A 15,868-nucleotide genomic window follows, 5' to 3' on the forward strand; every position below is an offset into this window, starting at 1 on the left:
TCCAGCCTCTGTTCTAGGCCAGCCTTCACAAGGCATCATCCCCACGCCCTGACAGATATATTTGGGTTTTCATTCTATGTAACCAGACTGAAATGACTTTGAATGCTTTCATGGCATCTCACACAAGAGGTGTCTCTATCACACATCCTGGCTCATCACTGGCATTCCCAGGCACTGTGCTACCAGCAGGTGCCATCAGGGGCAGCTCAAAAATATTTGCTGCCCAAAAGACTTTTCACAGAGTTTTTCATCTGTCAGAGCTGATTGAGCTCTTCTAGAAAAACTGGACTCCCCCCTACATTGATGCTTAGGGTCCCCTGTCCCTGCAGAACTGTGAAAGGGCTCCCTTCAGCACCCAGAACTCCAGGGTTTGGGAAGTAACACTCCCAACTCAGATTCAGGGATGACAATCTGAGCTTTAAGTTCATTTGGAGAAAATTAGGCCCATGCCAAAAGAGACTCTTGTGTCACATTGAAAACGTGGAGGAATCTTGTTTTTCACTGGTTACTGTCTGCTACCATAAAACAGGCTAAGAAGACATCCAAGCATCAGCTAAAAACAAGTGTGATTTAGAAAACAAGGTTATGAATTTTAAGAATTGAAAAGGAGTAATGACAGTGAACATTTATAAAACATGATTATTCAGCATCAAATCCTCCCAGCTGTGCTTTTCACAAGCTCTGAAATCTGCATTTGCTCTCCTTCCCAAAATTCAAGAGACAGTAAACTTCACTTTCTCAGGTTTAAAGGAAGTAGCACGGAAACACTCAGTTATGCTCACAAAACAATTCCACATAGCCCAGTTGGGTGGTTCAAGAAGCTCTCAGTCACTACAGGGATGTTTTATTGCCATGTGGGGGCTGTCCCTGACAGAATGCCACTGCAGGGACAGGGGACTGATGTTCACACTCTTCACTGACCTTGCCACAGTGTCCAGTCCTGTCCCCACCAGTCCTGGAAGATGCAAGCTTATAACTTAACTTCAATTTTTAATTCTTGCTAGGTTTATAGGAACATATTGTCCATGGCATATATTTATAAATTCTACTAGGTCCCAACAACACATGCTGTTAAAATAAAATAAAATATATATATAAATTTACCCAGATTTACAACCTGTCTGTGACCGTTTAGATGAAAGGCTCCTAAATAACAGTTGGTAAGTGGCATTCAGAAATTAGAAATTAATTTTGTGTTCATCTTAAGAACATATTAAGGAATTATTTAAATTAAAAAGGTAACTCTCCATCAATATGGTGGAATTGGAATAATGCTGTAACAACTGTAACTAAATATAACCATCTATAGAATGAGTAATTTTTTTTTAATACATAACAATACATATTCATATGATTTAAATGCTTAGTGCTATTTTCATCATCAGTTGTTGAGAGATTGTTTGCCTGTACCCACATCTTTGGAACAATAAAGGGATTATAAAGGCCTTGGTGTTTCATATTTTCATCTGTAGACTGGGAAGTGGTAGGAAAAGGCAGTGATCCAAGCAGTTCCCATCACTTCATGTCAGAAAGAGAGGAAACAGGAATAAAAGGACAACACTCCAAGGTAGCTATAGCCTAGCATAACCCACAGATGCCTACTGAGAGCCCTCTCTTCATACACATAAATGTATCCCACACAGGAATAAAGGCCTTTGGTCTATGAACTCCTCCAAGGTTTCTGATCAAATTAAATACCTCAGCTACTACCTAAATAACTACACCTAAATAAATACACCAGCTACTACCAGCTAGTGGAAAATCTATTCTTGTCTGGATCACCAAATGTACCATTAGGGTTTTACCAGGTCATTTTCCCAAACTAAAGCAGATGCTGATGGAAATGCACAGGCTCAAAAACTATATAAATTAATGTCAGGCCAGATGTGGTATCATTTTCATGGTTCAAGTGAATAACAGTGCACGTTAATTCTATACAGACCATCTGTTTAAGGATTTAAATTTTTTCTTCATTAAGTAAACGGGAGAGAAAGAAAGTTAATGTGTTTTGTGCTTTTTTTTTTTTTTTCCCTTCCCCTTAGCTTCCATAATCTTAAATTCTGGGGAATTTACATACCCAGACGGGGGGTGCGACTGGTGTTTGCAAATCTGATGCAAAATTTTCATGTTTCTTCCTCACATCAGTCATTTGAGACTGTCCCCTCCTTCCCTTATTTGCCAAGAGTTTGTATCTTACCTTGAGAGCGTGTTATGGAAAGCAAAGGTCGTATCAGCAGTTAGTGCAAGCGCTAATAAATCCTTCAGAATCCATTGAGATTCAATGTTTTACACCCCTGACAATTTCCCCCCGTCTCTGCAGGCAGAATAATTCGCAGCCCCGGGGGAATATTGATGAGGGGCAGAAAAGCTGGAAGAGTAAAGGTGTAGCCATCACTGTCGCAGGGCTGTAATCCGCGCAGAGAGAGGCTGGGGTCGAGCTGATCTGCCCGCACCTGTTAAGACTGTCTGCTTTAAAGACAAAACTACCTCTTTTCCTTCCGATTCCCCAAGCCTTCAACAACATCAAGGGCTATTTCCTGACCCGGAGAGCTGAATGGATTGATGGTCTGGTAATGAACACCTTGAGCAAAGATGACTGACAATAGCAGTAAAAATAAATCGACCTGGAACGTTTCAGGTGACCACTTAGGCAGTTGCCTAACGAGGTTCTGGTTTCACAAGAAGCTTTGGGGATTGTCCTGCAAATTTGTTTATTCAGAGCAGTTTCCAGGTGCAAGGAGCACTTCCTTGCAAAGCCCTGCTGTCTTCATCTTGCAAAGCACCCAAATCAGCCTCACTTCACCCAGATGCCTGGAACAAGAGCCTGTCATTGTGGTGCGCTAATTATCCTCATCACCAACTCTATGGCTTTGCAAAATGGCTTTTTCTGCAGGAACAGCATTAAAGGGAATGTCTTTAAAGCAGGAAGGATTCGGTTTTGTCCTCCTACATCCATCCCGCAGCGGTAGCCCAGGCTTCCCACCACCCTCCAGCTCCAAAGCTCCCATCTGTTTTTTTGCAAGCCATTAAAGAGCAGCTCCAGCAAACTCCACCATCATTGCGTGATGTTGTGGACAGGCAGAAGAGGGAAGTATAAAAGCGAAACAAAAAAGTATAAAAGAAAAGTATAAATGCAAAAAGGAGGGAAAGTCATAGTGAGTGCTCAGTCCGCTGGGTCGCACAAGGTCCTTGGATCATGCAGCTCATTATGGACTTTGGGCTTATGGCACAAGGAGATAAAATTTCCATAAGAAATAAAAGCAGTGAGAAATGTCACTTTCCACATTATCTTGTGGCAGCAAGAAATATAGGACTTTTTTCCCTTGGTTCTCATTTCTGGATGCCCTTGAGGAGTGTATTTCTGTGTTTGTGAATAAAGACTAGGGAATGTTTCACAAACAACCATGTGCAAGAGTTCCCTTTATGCTCAAAAAGGGATCTTTATGGAAACCAAATGGTCACAGAGGCACACAAATCTTATCACAGCATCGTTCATTTGCCAAGTTTTCCTTTCTGTCCATGAATACAGATGATTGGGGATTCATTAAATAAAAGTACTGTGCACACTCCGTTTGGTCTTCTGCTTTTAACAAGCTACATAAGTGACAAGCTTTCACAATAAAACAACTTGTAATTAAAGGGAAAGTACTAATACATTATTAAAATAATAAAAAATCCAATTATGTGTTAATCAAATGTGGACAAGCATCTGTGGGAATCCCCATTCAATCCAGCCTGAAAATGAGAACTAACACATCCAGGAAAGTATGGGTTTATTAGCTACCTCATGAAAGCTTTCTTAGAAATTACTAATTCCCTGTAATTATTGTAATTGAACCAATTTTTCAAAGTATTCAGCACCCATCCAGTGATAATGGAAGGCAGCAGGTGTGCCTCAAATCGTGCCTAAAAATTGAGACCAGGGACCTAAATCAAACCCCAAGTTAATATGAAAACTCCCTTTGACTTCATTAAGCAGTGACAGAGCCCAGGAGTCAACACTGTCTCCCTCTGAGTGAAAATTTGGGCAAGGCTGAGGCAGCTACTGCATTTTAGAGCCTTTCTGAGGTGAGAAAATGGTACCCTGCCTCAGCTCCCCTGCGGCAAATCCTGAGGCTTTGGGGAGAACATTGAAGGCCTAAGCTAGAATTTTCAAATGTCCTGAAAGGAAATACCATTAAGTTTTAGTTTAACTTAGATCCAGACCTCCTGAAGGTCGTCACCTCCGTGGCTCCGTGGTGATCAGTGTGATGCTGCTGCTTTGAATGTAGAGATCAGCTGTGGTCATGTCAGACTGTTTTCCTGGAGCTGCTAGATCCAATTTCACCTTGACAATGAATTTCATCACATGGCTGAGGAGCTACTGCTATTTACATTAGTTAATAGTTAGCAGATAGGTAGCAATACTGAAAAATAATTTTTACCATTGGATGATCCTCGAAGTGGGATGCATGCTGCAGCCAAAGCTTTAATTTTTATGCTTTATATTTTAAGAAACATTTTCTTTCGCTTCAGCATTTAGTTTTCCCACTGAAATGTGCCATGTGTTCTATACTCAAGAAATCAGTCATTTATAAAATGTATATATTTGCATGCAAAAATATTCAAAGTAATTAAAAGAAATTCAGGGATTTTTGTCACAAATTGCTGGTCAACACACAAAAATTGTTCTTCAAATTCTAACAGTAATGCCGCAGAGGTACTAGTTCCCAAAATAATGATAGAAATTAGCTCTTTAATTTTTAAAATAACTGGAGAAGGACAGAAATTCCTCTTGCTTCTAGGATGGTCTCCTTCAAAAGGAAGCCTCTGTGAGCCATTTGGGTTGTTACAGATTTCAGCTCTCAGCCAAGAGAGACTAGGAGAGCTCTCATTTCCTTTACAAATGGCTAGGATTCAGTTATGAAATGTATTAAAAAGAACCATTCCTCAGGTGAATAAAGGATTTCGACAAGCCTGTCCTGCTGGAGGGACACTCAATCACCAGAATTATCTTTAATATTATCACCCACGATGGGATAGAGCTGCATTTCTAAAATGTCAGTTCATTGTGTAATGCCTAGATGGGTAATCACAGGTACTAATTATCTTTCATTCGGAACAATTTATGCTCTCCTTTGAACATTAGGCCTCTTCACTGGATTTCTTCAATCCATCTGGTGACTGGATCCCAATTATCCATGGGGCTACCCTTTCCAGATTAGTCTGGGGGGACTGAAAGATGCAGATTCCATTAAGTTAATGGGAATGACATGGCAGAGCCTCATCATCCCATTTTGAAAATGCAGTCCCACTGGTTAAGTGAAGACTAATTCTAAAAAGGGCAGAGTGACAATATAGGGATTTTCCAACGTACAAAGTAGCTTAAAAGTCTCATAAATTAAAAGATTTGTTGGAAATACTTGGTACTGGTTTTCTGGCTCCATTTCTGCAGGACTGCAATGGACCCAGATATTTCTGTTAGCTGTTATTATGCTAATTGTTACAAGGACCACTTACAGAAAAAGAAAAAAAGTCACTCTCCTAAATGACCTCAGTGCAGAGAAAGACCCCCAAAAGACATTGGGCAGCACAGAAAAAGCTCAGGTAAAGCACCTCCATCTTAGCAACCAGATTTCTTCTCTTCTTGTGAACAAAATTCTATACCCAGCATCAATAAAGAGGAGTCCCAAGACCTGTGGACAACACCTGCTCCCACAGCGAGCGTTGCCCACCCTAATCGCTCGGAGGAGGAAGAGTTGTCACCAGCACTCTTGGTCTACTCCCACCAAGCTCACCCCCAACATTCCCAGGAATTAACCCTACCTCCCAGGGTAGCTGAGAGCAGGAAATGTGTCCCATATTTCTTGATCAGGTTTTCTGTGATCTGTTGAAGGGTCGGGCGCCGTCCCAGCAGCCTGATGTTGCGGAAGAACTCGGGGGCGAGTGGCAGTGGGGAGCCAAGGAAATTTCTTCTTTCCACAGCAAGATTGTTTACTTTCCAGCGGCCAAACTCTCTGCAAAAACAAAGCAGTTCTCATTCAGAAATGTGTCATTCAGACAAATGTCCTTCATTTGCAAACGACTCTGCTCTGCTGAGTAGCTGGGGGCGACTCGCTGGGAATTACAAGGGGCCTTGACAGTGATACTCTGTCATGTGTTATAGACAGGACAAGCAACGAGGGTTATTTATTAGAAGTGGGGAAAGTACTCCATAATAAAATAATTGTTGGGAAAGAAATAAATAAAAACGAAGCCACTTAGGTTGCCGCTGCTCCCGATGGTTTTGTGTGGCCTCTGATGTGAATATAGCTCTAAAACAACCCGATTTGGTAGAAACTGAAATGAAAGCAATGATTTCCCCAGTTATGGACCTGATGCAACTGGCATTTTTGTTTGAACAAGGTAAATTTTAAAATCACAACAAGAAATAGTCCATGTCCTTTTGATGTCAAGCCACTTAGATACAGAACTAGATAAATTGGATAAAAGAAATACTGTTTCTTTTATTATTATTTTCTAACACAGTTTTCTATACTTCTGGCCTCCATTTTGAGAAAATACACAGACAGAAAAACTGATTCCTAAAAAGTGATGATAGTAAGAGGGATGCAAGTGAATTCAAAGACTCGCCTCCTTCCCCCCTCCAAAGTAAATCAATGACAGCAGGGAAAACAAACAAGCTCATTGCACAGCAATAAACACATCTTTTATTAATTTACTTGCCAATTAAGATACCAGATAGAGCTATTAGTGACAAGGATTCATTGTCCTCAAATCTAGACAGGACAGGCAGTAACTTGGCTTCTCCCAGATGCAGCAATGGCAGTTTTGGTTACAGACTCTGGGAATTAAGTGCAAGGCACCTCAGCCACCACTTTGTTCAGTCTTTTGTACAACCACATCAATTAGGATTCCTCTTAGATGAGACTGGAAAAGCAGAGAGCTTAGTGACCTTGCAAGATCCTGATGAAGGCTCCAGGTAAACAGAGAGAAACTCTCACGTCCAAAATTAACACAGAAACAGGAATCAAAGATGCAGCAAAAAAAAGAATATTTGAGGGATGGCAGAAACCAAAGGCTGTCAGCAGCTGAATGACTAGGGCTGTGTGACACATACTGAACAGTGGGATTTTTTGATACTTTTAAGTCCACAGTTAGCAGCAGAACCCAGATAAATACATTTGTGCTTTTTGTGAAGCTCTTCTGCTTTCCAGCATCCTCCTCTTTCTCTTCTGGATCCAAACTGCCTTTTTTTCTCAGAATTCTGGCAGATGCCATTTTTTAATCAGAAACAAATGTGGAGAATGATGGTAGGGAGAGATTTCTGTAACATAACTGAAATTTAATGTGATTTACCAGTCAAGGGCATGAGGTTAAACAAGACCCCATAGTTCTTAAAGACTCTACACATCACCAGTGTGCTAAATTAGTATTTGAGAATTGCTTTCTGATTAGGGATTTTCCATCTTAGCTGTCAGGTCTTGAAGTTTTCTCTCACAACTTTCCTTTCCTGTTAGGAAACTAGAAAATCTGTAAGTTCTATTTGCAGCTTTTATGGAACTACTGTATATGAGTAGAGGGAAATGAAAAAAATTACACACAAATATTTTTTGCCTGTAAAGTGAAAAAATCCTCATTGTGTATAGCGATCACATTAATGCAGACACTAAAAAAAGTTAATTACTCTACACTCTAAATTTAATTTTCAAGTGAAAAACAAACCAAACCACCAAAAAATAAATCAATTTCAAAAAAAAACTTCCTTTTTTTTTGTTGTTTAAATTCTCTGCTTTCTGGTCATATTTTTCACTTGAATACATCCGAAAATATTGGCTAACTGTAGTTCCTGAACAGACCAGCAAGACAGACTTGCTTTGACACCAAGAAAATATTACAAGTTTTATGTTGTAAAATATTTATTTTGTGCCTTGAGGAAACCTTTTGTTCTAAGCTCGCTATATGAGCTGAGGTTCAAACACAATATTAACAGAAAAGATACAATCCTTATAAAAGGCAGTTTGCTGCCACCCTTGATCTTCATTGATTCACCAATCATTTTCACATTTCATTTCATCATATTCACAATGAAAATCACCAATGATTTTCATTGTGAATATTTAAGGACAGAGAAGACCACCCTAATCCCCTCAACCTGCCCCCTTTTTAGTGAACCTCAGCAAATGCCCCTTGCTGTCACACCTTTGGGACTGGGTAGAAACTGTCCCCCAGAAAAACATCTCATCTTGACTTAAATTCTGAGGATTTCTCAGAAATCCTCTGCAATCTGGTGTGGCATTTAACTACAGAGGGCGCATTCTATTTTCAGTTTGAACATTGCCAATTCCAGTTTCCAATTTTTAGAGCTCTTAATGCATGCTGGGCAACTGAATTTTTTTCTAAATATTAGATACATTCTGTGCATGTAATTACAGCTCTTGCCTGAATCCCCTCTTAACCTTGGGCTGAGCCCATTGCCATCCTTGGTGTCTCTCTGTCAACAGTGGGCTCAGAAATTATGTCTCACAGCCCTTCTCCATAAGCACCAAATCCTTTCTTGGAAGAGTTAAACTGGAAACTATGGCAACATCCATGACAAATTCAGAAGAATTTCCAAGTTGAGGTTGCCCTGACCTACTGCAAATCCTTTATTTACTGAATCCAGGGACTGGGTTATTCTGGCACTGAGAGGAATTTGCTTGGCTTAAACAAATTTGAGTTCCTCCCACAGTTTTTGCTACAGAAGGATTTTTTTTTCTTCTGTAGGTTTAGAGAGGAAGTAGGCAAATGCTTTTGTAAAAGTTTTGTCTTTTTGGTTTTTTTTTGGTTTTTTTTGGTTCAGAATGTATCAATGGGAACATTTATTAGTGCTGCAAGTAATCATCCTTTGAAACTCACTGCTGAGGAATCTGGGGGAGTAGAATATGGAAGATGGAGCCCTTTTAAAAGGATGACAGCTTTATAACTGTGCCCCAGACAGAGCTGAAGCTTTTAGAGATTTTAGAAAACAGCTTTTCTGTTTTGCTGAGGTCTTTCTTAAATTTGTATTTTGGAATATGGAGAGATGAAGACCTAAACTTTCTGGGAGTGACAAGAAGAGGGTTCATGTCTGAAGATAAAATAGGGATGCAGGACACTAAAAGTGTCCTCCTGTCTGCAGGAGCAGGGATACCTGGATTTGGACAAGAGAGAAGTGATGAGCAGCTTTCAGAGCTGAGGAAACATTTCAGATTTCAGGGGGAGCTGGGTTTATGAGAGTAAAGTGTAGGAGCAGGGTAAAAGCTGGGATGAAGTTCAGGGTGAGGGGTTATGGTGCATTATTTCTAGCACATTGAGCGAGGAGGTTTTCACAAATGCTTTCTGGGTCACTAGTAGCTCCTAAAATTAGAGCTGATTTCCCTTTTTAGCTATGTCACTCTGAGTAAAATCATATCCTTATCTTCCTTTTTATATGACACATAAAAATGTCTATCTATATAGCATTTTTCCAAATGTGTCCATATATAATTTCTGGTTTTAATCTTAATTTCACTTTGCAACCCTCTCTTGTCACCCCTTTTTTTACCTGTTTGTCTTGTAGTCCCTCTAACACAAACTCTCCAGCCCCAAACATTTTGTTTTGTTCCCAGTGTGCATTATTTCCCTTTGGAAATCAAGCTCCTGCCCATTGCCAAAGGCAGACCAGCAGGTCTGATGGAGCTCATAATCTTACTCTGAGCAGAGAAAATGCTGCTTTACAGAGCCACTGAGTTCCCTCTATCAGGAGAACACCTCCCATGGAATAGCATGGCACCTTCACTGCTGGATGGTGAGAACATGACTGCTTTGGATGGGCTGGAATGACAGTGGCAGCCTGAATCCAATGTTTTCCCCAGCAGCTGCAAGTTCTGCTGTTGGCAGAACAGCTCATTGAGAGAATAGATGGTGGTTTTCTCCTCCTACCTTCTTTAAAAGCCCAAGGATATCAGAGTTAATAATCTTACTCTGAGCAGAGAAAGTGCTGCTTTCCAGAGCCACTGAGTTCCATCCATCAGGAGAACACCTCCCATGGAACAGCACGGCATCAATGCTGGCTGCTGCTCGAGAAAACTGATTTTCCACTGAGAACCAGCACTGCAGCTATGAGAAGCTTGTACTTTCCCACTCTTCCTCTTCTTCTGCTCTGTAAGAGCCCAGCCCAGCAGCTTCCACGGTGTTCTCAAGGAGAGAGTGGCAGGTGGATGTGCTGCCCATCTATTTCCAGCGTGACTCACTGCATGGAGCTCTTTAGTGCTCCAGGAAAAGCCTGCTGTGGAGAAGGATGATGGCTCAGAGTTCCCAGGCTTGCACGAGAGAGAGGAAATCAGTCAGTCTGGCTCCTAGGATGAAGCCTATCATGGAATCATGTTATTATCATAAGTAGTGCCCCAGGCCATGGGCAGCATTCTCTCCAGATATTAGAGCCATGGATTTGCATGTGCTGCCCCAAATCTGATCCCTGGCTGCTTGGCTGCTGTGTCCATGGGAGCCCTGGAGCTCCCATGAAGAATGACCAGCCAGAGAGTCAGTGTGGGATGAGAAGAAGCACACTCTAAAATGCAGTTGTCATTTCAATGCTATTTCTTTTATTAATGACATTGAGAGAGATGTTTAATCTCAGGAAACCATTAGTGTTCTGACAGGAAAGACCTGTTAGTAAAGCATCATGCAAGTTTTGGACAAGTTTTTCTCTTCAAAGAAGCTTAAATTGCAAGTGGATCTGAAAGGAATCCTAGGGCTGTCAATGTCTCTCTTGAGTTTCAGGCCACAGCTTTTTTTCCAAATGTGTACATTAATTATACACTTCCTTCTATCACTGTATTCGTTTCAATACATTTTCAATCTCATGGCATGGGGAGCTATGGAAAGCTCTCTATAAAACAAGTAGATAAAGGAAATTTTTAAAATGCTCTCTTTGTACTCCAAAATAGTAGTGTGAGCAGATTTTAAATGGGAATATAATCTCTTCCATTGCAGTGACTGAATCAGCCTATAAAGAGATTTACTGTGAGTGTGATGGATCCTTCCTGACTACCTAAGGTCAACTACTCACAAAAGAGAGCCCGGGCAAAATTAACAATGTTAGGCCTCATTTGAAGTTATTTGTTGTGTTTTATAAATCAATATTACTACTGGTAAGCATAAATGCTATTGAATAATATTGTGGCATAATATGGAGAACACTCTTGGAAAATGAACTTCATACAATTTCTAATACAAAAGAACTCTTCTGCCTTCCTTTCTCTTAATGTCTTCTAAATGAGGCACTTTCACTCTTGGATGGTGAGAACATGACTGCTTTGGATGGGCTGGAATGACAGTGGCAGCCTGAATCCAATGTTTTCCCCAGCAGCTGCAAGTTCTGCTGTTGGCAGAACAGCTCATTGAGAGAATAAATGGTGTTTTTCTCCTCCTACCTTCTTGAAAAGCCTCAGGATTTCTAATGTCTGAGGCCATGGTTTGAATAAGGCCAAGATGAGATGAAAGCAGTTTCATTTTATATTAAGCTTCTAGCTGCTAGCAGTTCCAAAACAGGAAGTACATAAAATATTTGCTAGGAAAAAAATATAAATTGACTATTAAAGGGAGAGTTCACCCAGATGTGGACAGATCTAAAATCAGATAATATCCAAGACTATGTTATTCACAGATTGGCAAGTGAAACAATTCTTACCAGCACAGGTCATAGAACTTTCAATGCTTATTACAATCAGTTAAACAATGGACAATCTGCCAAAATCTTTACTAAATGCTTGTTATGGTTGATTTTTCTATCCAAGGTGAAAAAGAAGGGAATTAGTTACATTGTGGCTGAGCAGCCTCCTAAAATTCTCCACCTTTGTATAGAGACATGACAATAGAGAAAAACATTGCAATATGAGCAAAGCAAAGAGAACAACCTCCCTGGAGGAAAAGAAGCAGATAGTAGAGAACACGTCTCATCTGTGTCCCTTAACATTTTCAATTATCTATACATGCTGATCAGAAATAAAAAATTCAAGAAATAATAAGCTCCTTTTAAACATATTTGCCCTCGATGAAATGGAAAGTATTTCTTCATCAACTTCATGCTTGTAATTGTCTGACACTTTGGCAAGGTCAAAACAGAAAGGTTGACTGAACATATGCATTTTTTTCCATATTATTGCTTTTTACTTTGCAGTGAATAAGCACTATCAGTAGGATTTCTTTTTATCCTAATATCTTTTTATCCTAGTATTTTTTTTCCTTTCTATGCCTTTTTTGCCTTATCAGCTTCCTAGCATTTGAAATTGTACTTCCAGAACTAGAATTCATCAGTATCAGCTGCAGTATCTTCTTGCATTATGCATATGAAATACGTGCAAATGTATTAATGAATTTTAATAAAAAGGACATACATTATACCTAGAATGTACTCAGATATATTTCTTTTTTATGACTCCTGATAGTCAGATTACTGAGTCAGCTACTGGCACATCAATGATTTCAAACTCCTCACCTGTCATGAACATCAAAAGGGACACAAGAGGGAGGAATGTGGCTTTCTTTTTGTGCATGTCTGGTTGATATTTAGCCTCTATAACATCTGTACTGAAAAACTTCCTCCTCTGATGAAATCTAAGGGGGAATTATTTCTGTATCTTGTCCTGTGGTGTTGTTTGCCTTTTACCCAGAGTTCGTGATTAACTTCCCAACACCTTTGTGAACATTCATTCAGGAACTCACCATCCACATATTTAGCTGGCCCTATATTCATATAAAGGTATTTTGTTGCTCCTAATGACTAAATCCAATTTACCTCCTGCCTCAGAGGCAGCTCAATCACCAAGCAGCACAGAATAAAGCAGAAATGCACTTACCAGGAGCATGTTGCAAATAACACAAGGGATAAACAGCAAGTACAGAAGGAGTGAAAACACTTCAGAACTGAAATGTGTTTGTATGAGTCATCTAAGAGTGAGGAACTGGTGAATTACCTTGTAAGATCTCACCAGTTTGCACAGGCTTGTAAGACAAGGGTTAAATTCCAAGCAAATGATTGCTCTGCATGTGATAGTGGTGTCAGGGAGCAGAGGGGAAAGGGAGAATTCCCAGTAAAACCAACCCTTGCCTCTGCTACATCTGAAATGGAAAATGAGTGGGATGCTTGGGAGGTGTTTCCTACAGGCTGAGTAAGCAGGAAACAGATTTTGCACCTCTTTTCTATTTCTGGGGTTCGTTTTCTTAGGTGTGCTCTGGCCTGTAGGTACCTGTAAGCGCATGCAATGTGTGGACATACAGAAGGGGCCTGATCCTTAAGAAGTAAAAGTCATTCCCAATAACTAGAAATCTGGATTTAGTCCAAAGAGCAGATCTGTTGGGCAAAACCAGTACATTTTCCATTGGTGCTTTTAAGCATGGAAGTGCCCTATACTCAGAGGGGAATGCCAAGAGGACGGGGCCACACCCTTCAGTGGTGCCCAGAGACAGGACAAGGGGCAATGAGCACAAAGTGAAACACAGAAAGCTCCACCCAAATATGAGGAAAACCTTCTTTTCAGGCTGCCCAGAGGGGCTGTGGATTTTCCTTCTCTGCTGACACTCCAAACCTGCCTGGGTGTGACCCTGTGCCACTACTCTGGTGACCCCCTGACCCAGGGACTGGGTGATCTCCAGAGGCCCCTTCCAACCCCAGCCAGTCTGGGATCCTGTAAAAATTATAATGACAACTTGGGTTTACAGCCTGCAGGTAAGATGGTGACATATTTGGAGGCAAAAGCAGTTGTCCACCCAAATAATTACAATAATCCGTTCTCACTGGTTTATATATTTATTTTTCCCTGCAAAAAGTATTGATTTCATGGTTTGTCATACATCCTGGAGGGATTGGAAAACTGTTCCTTCTCCCCTTGGCAGTATCAAGAGCGTTTCCAACATCTTGTACTGGCAAGCTCAAAGCATTCTTTTTTCCCAGTTCACATCTGATAGGAATCATTTATTAGCTAAACACGTAACAGATTTGATAAAATGGTGCAGTTGTTTAGACTGGCAGAAGACAAATGAAATCCAAAAATTCCTCTGACTGGAAGATTCTTGCTTTTTTTTTATCATTTTATTTGTGACTGTTATGAAAGCCAGTGTTGCCTAAAATTCAATATGAGGAAAAGGTATGGATTTATACTTTGTAAATGGGTAAAAGACTGTTTCACTTTCAGAGAAAAAGGTATCTTACCTATAGCTAAAACAGCAGTTAACTTTTGAAATGGAGAAGACTGCCCTTGAAAAGAGTTTTTTGACGCAATAAGGAGAAGAGTTATTAGAAAGAAAAGCAAAAAGGTCTGTTTGCAGTCTTCTTGCCTAACCTTAAGAGCCAATTGATATTATGGTCCTGTGACTGTAGTTAATTGTACAGGAAAAAAAATATTCTGGGTCCTAGAGAAAATGAAACTAAAAAGTCTCTGGAACTCTCATGGGGGCTGGACTTTAGGGATTTGGCTACACCTTATACTGCTTCAAAATCAGCATGAAAATCATGTTCTTCTTCAGTCTCTTTTTGTCCTGACTGAAAACAAAGAGAATTGAACCATGTTTCTTGTAGAGATAAGGAAGAAATTTGAATCTGTGGAAGTGTTTTGGTGCATAAATCAACACATGAAAATACAGTTTATGGAGAATGAATCAGCATAAAGATCTGTTGGAGAAAATAAAAGAGAGCAGAAGATTCATAGATTCAGTGTTGATGGATACTTGCAGATGAATCACAGGGGAAACACAAACTGCTAAAATTCTTCATCATTATGTGATACAACTCATAGTCTCAAAGTCTTTGAAATGTCTTTTATTACCATTTTTACAACTTCTGTTTCAGAACTTCAAATTGATCTGCAGCACTGGGCAACGGAGAGGCCTACAGACAGACCCACACCGTGATGAATGATTTAAAGTTTCAGGGGAGTGCTCTTGCTCACCTTAGCTCTCATTTGAAAAATGAGGCACAGTCAGGCTAAGAATTCTGGCAGTGCTGTGAGCAGCCATGACCTCCTTCTACCCCGTACCCAGAGCCAAACAAAAAAAAAAACAAACACCTTTATGACCTGGATGGTGTGGCAGGAAAAATGAGTCCTTAAAGCCTTTGGAAGCTGTTTGCTTGCTTGTTTCTGGGATGTTACTGATGCTCAGGCTTGGCTTGTGCCTGGTGCCACAGAGACCAAACTGCCTTCTATCCAAAGCAAGAGCTGATGTTACTCCTGACTGCCTGCAAGAGGGAAAAGGCACCTAAATTGTTGGCTTCAAACAAAAATAGATAGTCTCTAATATATTCTCAAAGAAATACTGATCCAAAACCTTATTTATGAAGCTGTATATAAAATCCAGAATTGCTCCTTTTCCAGAAGGAATGTTGTATAAACTTAACCTTCTACAGTGTGGAATATTTGGCTAATTTTCTATTCAATTTATAAGTTTACCCTTCCAAAGTAGAGGCTTTTTGTCTCCAGTTTGATGCCAGCAGTGCTATTTACAGCACTGATGGATGACAGTTACTTAACCTGCACTTAAATTTATAAAGGCAGTTGTTTCTACCAACCCTCTGGGATGAGTCTGGCTTCACACAAGTGTAAATCTCACAAACACATGCATAAATGCTGTCTTGATATTGTGAAATATAACATCTGCACTATTGTTGTCTGTAGCAACTCAAATTGTTGAAAGGAGTAGGAGGTAAACCCAAATATTTCCTGAAAATACTTTGGTGTTTTGTTTGTTTGTTTTGGCTTAGCTCTTGGGGGAATGTGCAGATGATCTTCTTTGAATCTAAATATTCTCCTCCTATGCAAGTGTTGTTGCACTGGTAGCAGGAAATGCTCAGATCTCTAGGTGCTCACAAAAAAATTAAGTCAAGAATTCTTAT

General features: G+C 40.1%; 1 protein-coding gene across 3 annotated transcripts in view; it reads right to left on the reverse strand.

Annotated features, from left to right (window-relative positions):
- The window catches only part of LOC119703819 (BMP/retinoic acid-inducible neural-specific protein 3), a 198,375-nt gene that overhangs the window by 80,712 nt on the left and 101,795 nt on the right, over positions 1–15,868 (reverse strand). For all 3 annotated transcript variants that reach the window (XM_038144213.1, XM_038144211.1, XM_038144212.1), the window contains one exon: positions 5,806–5,996. In XM_038144213.1, coding sequence (XP_038000141.1) covers positions 5,806–5,996 — 191 coding nt within the window. The remainder of the gene's footprint in view (positions 1–5,805; positions 5,997–15,868) is intronic.

This window comes from Motacilla alba, chromosome 8 (assembly GCF_015832195.1).
Source record: "Motacilla alba alba isolate MOTALB_02 chromosome 8, Motacilla_alba_V1.0_pri, whole genome shotgun sequence".
NCBI lineage: Eukaryota > Metazoa > Chordata > Aves > Passeriformes > Motacillidae > Motacilla > Motacilla alba.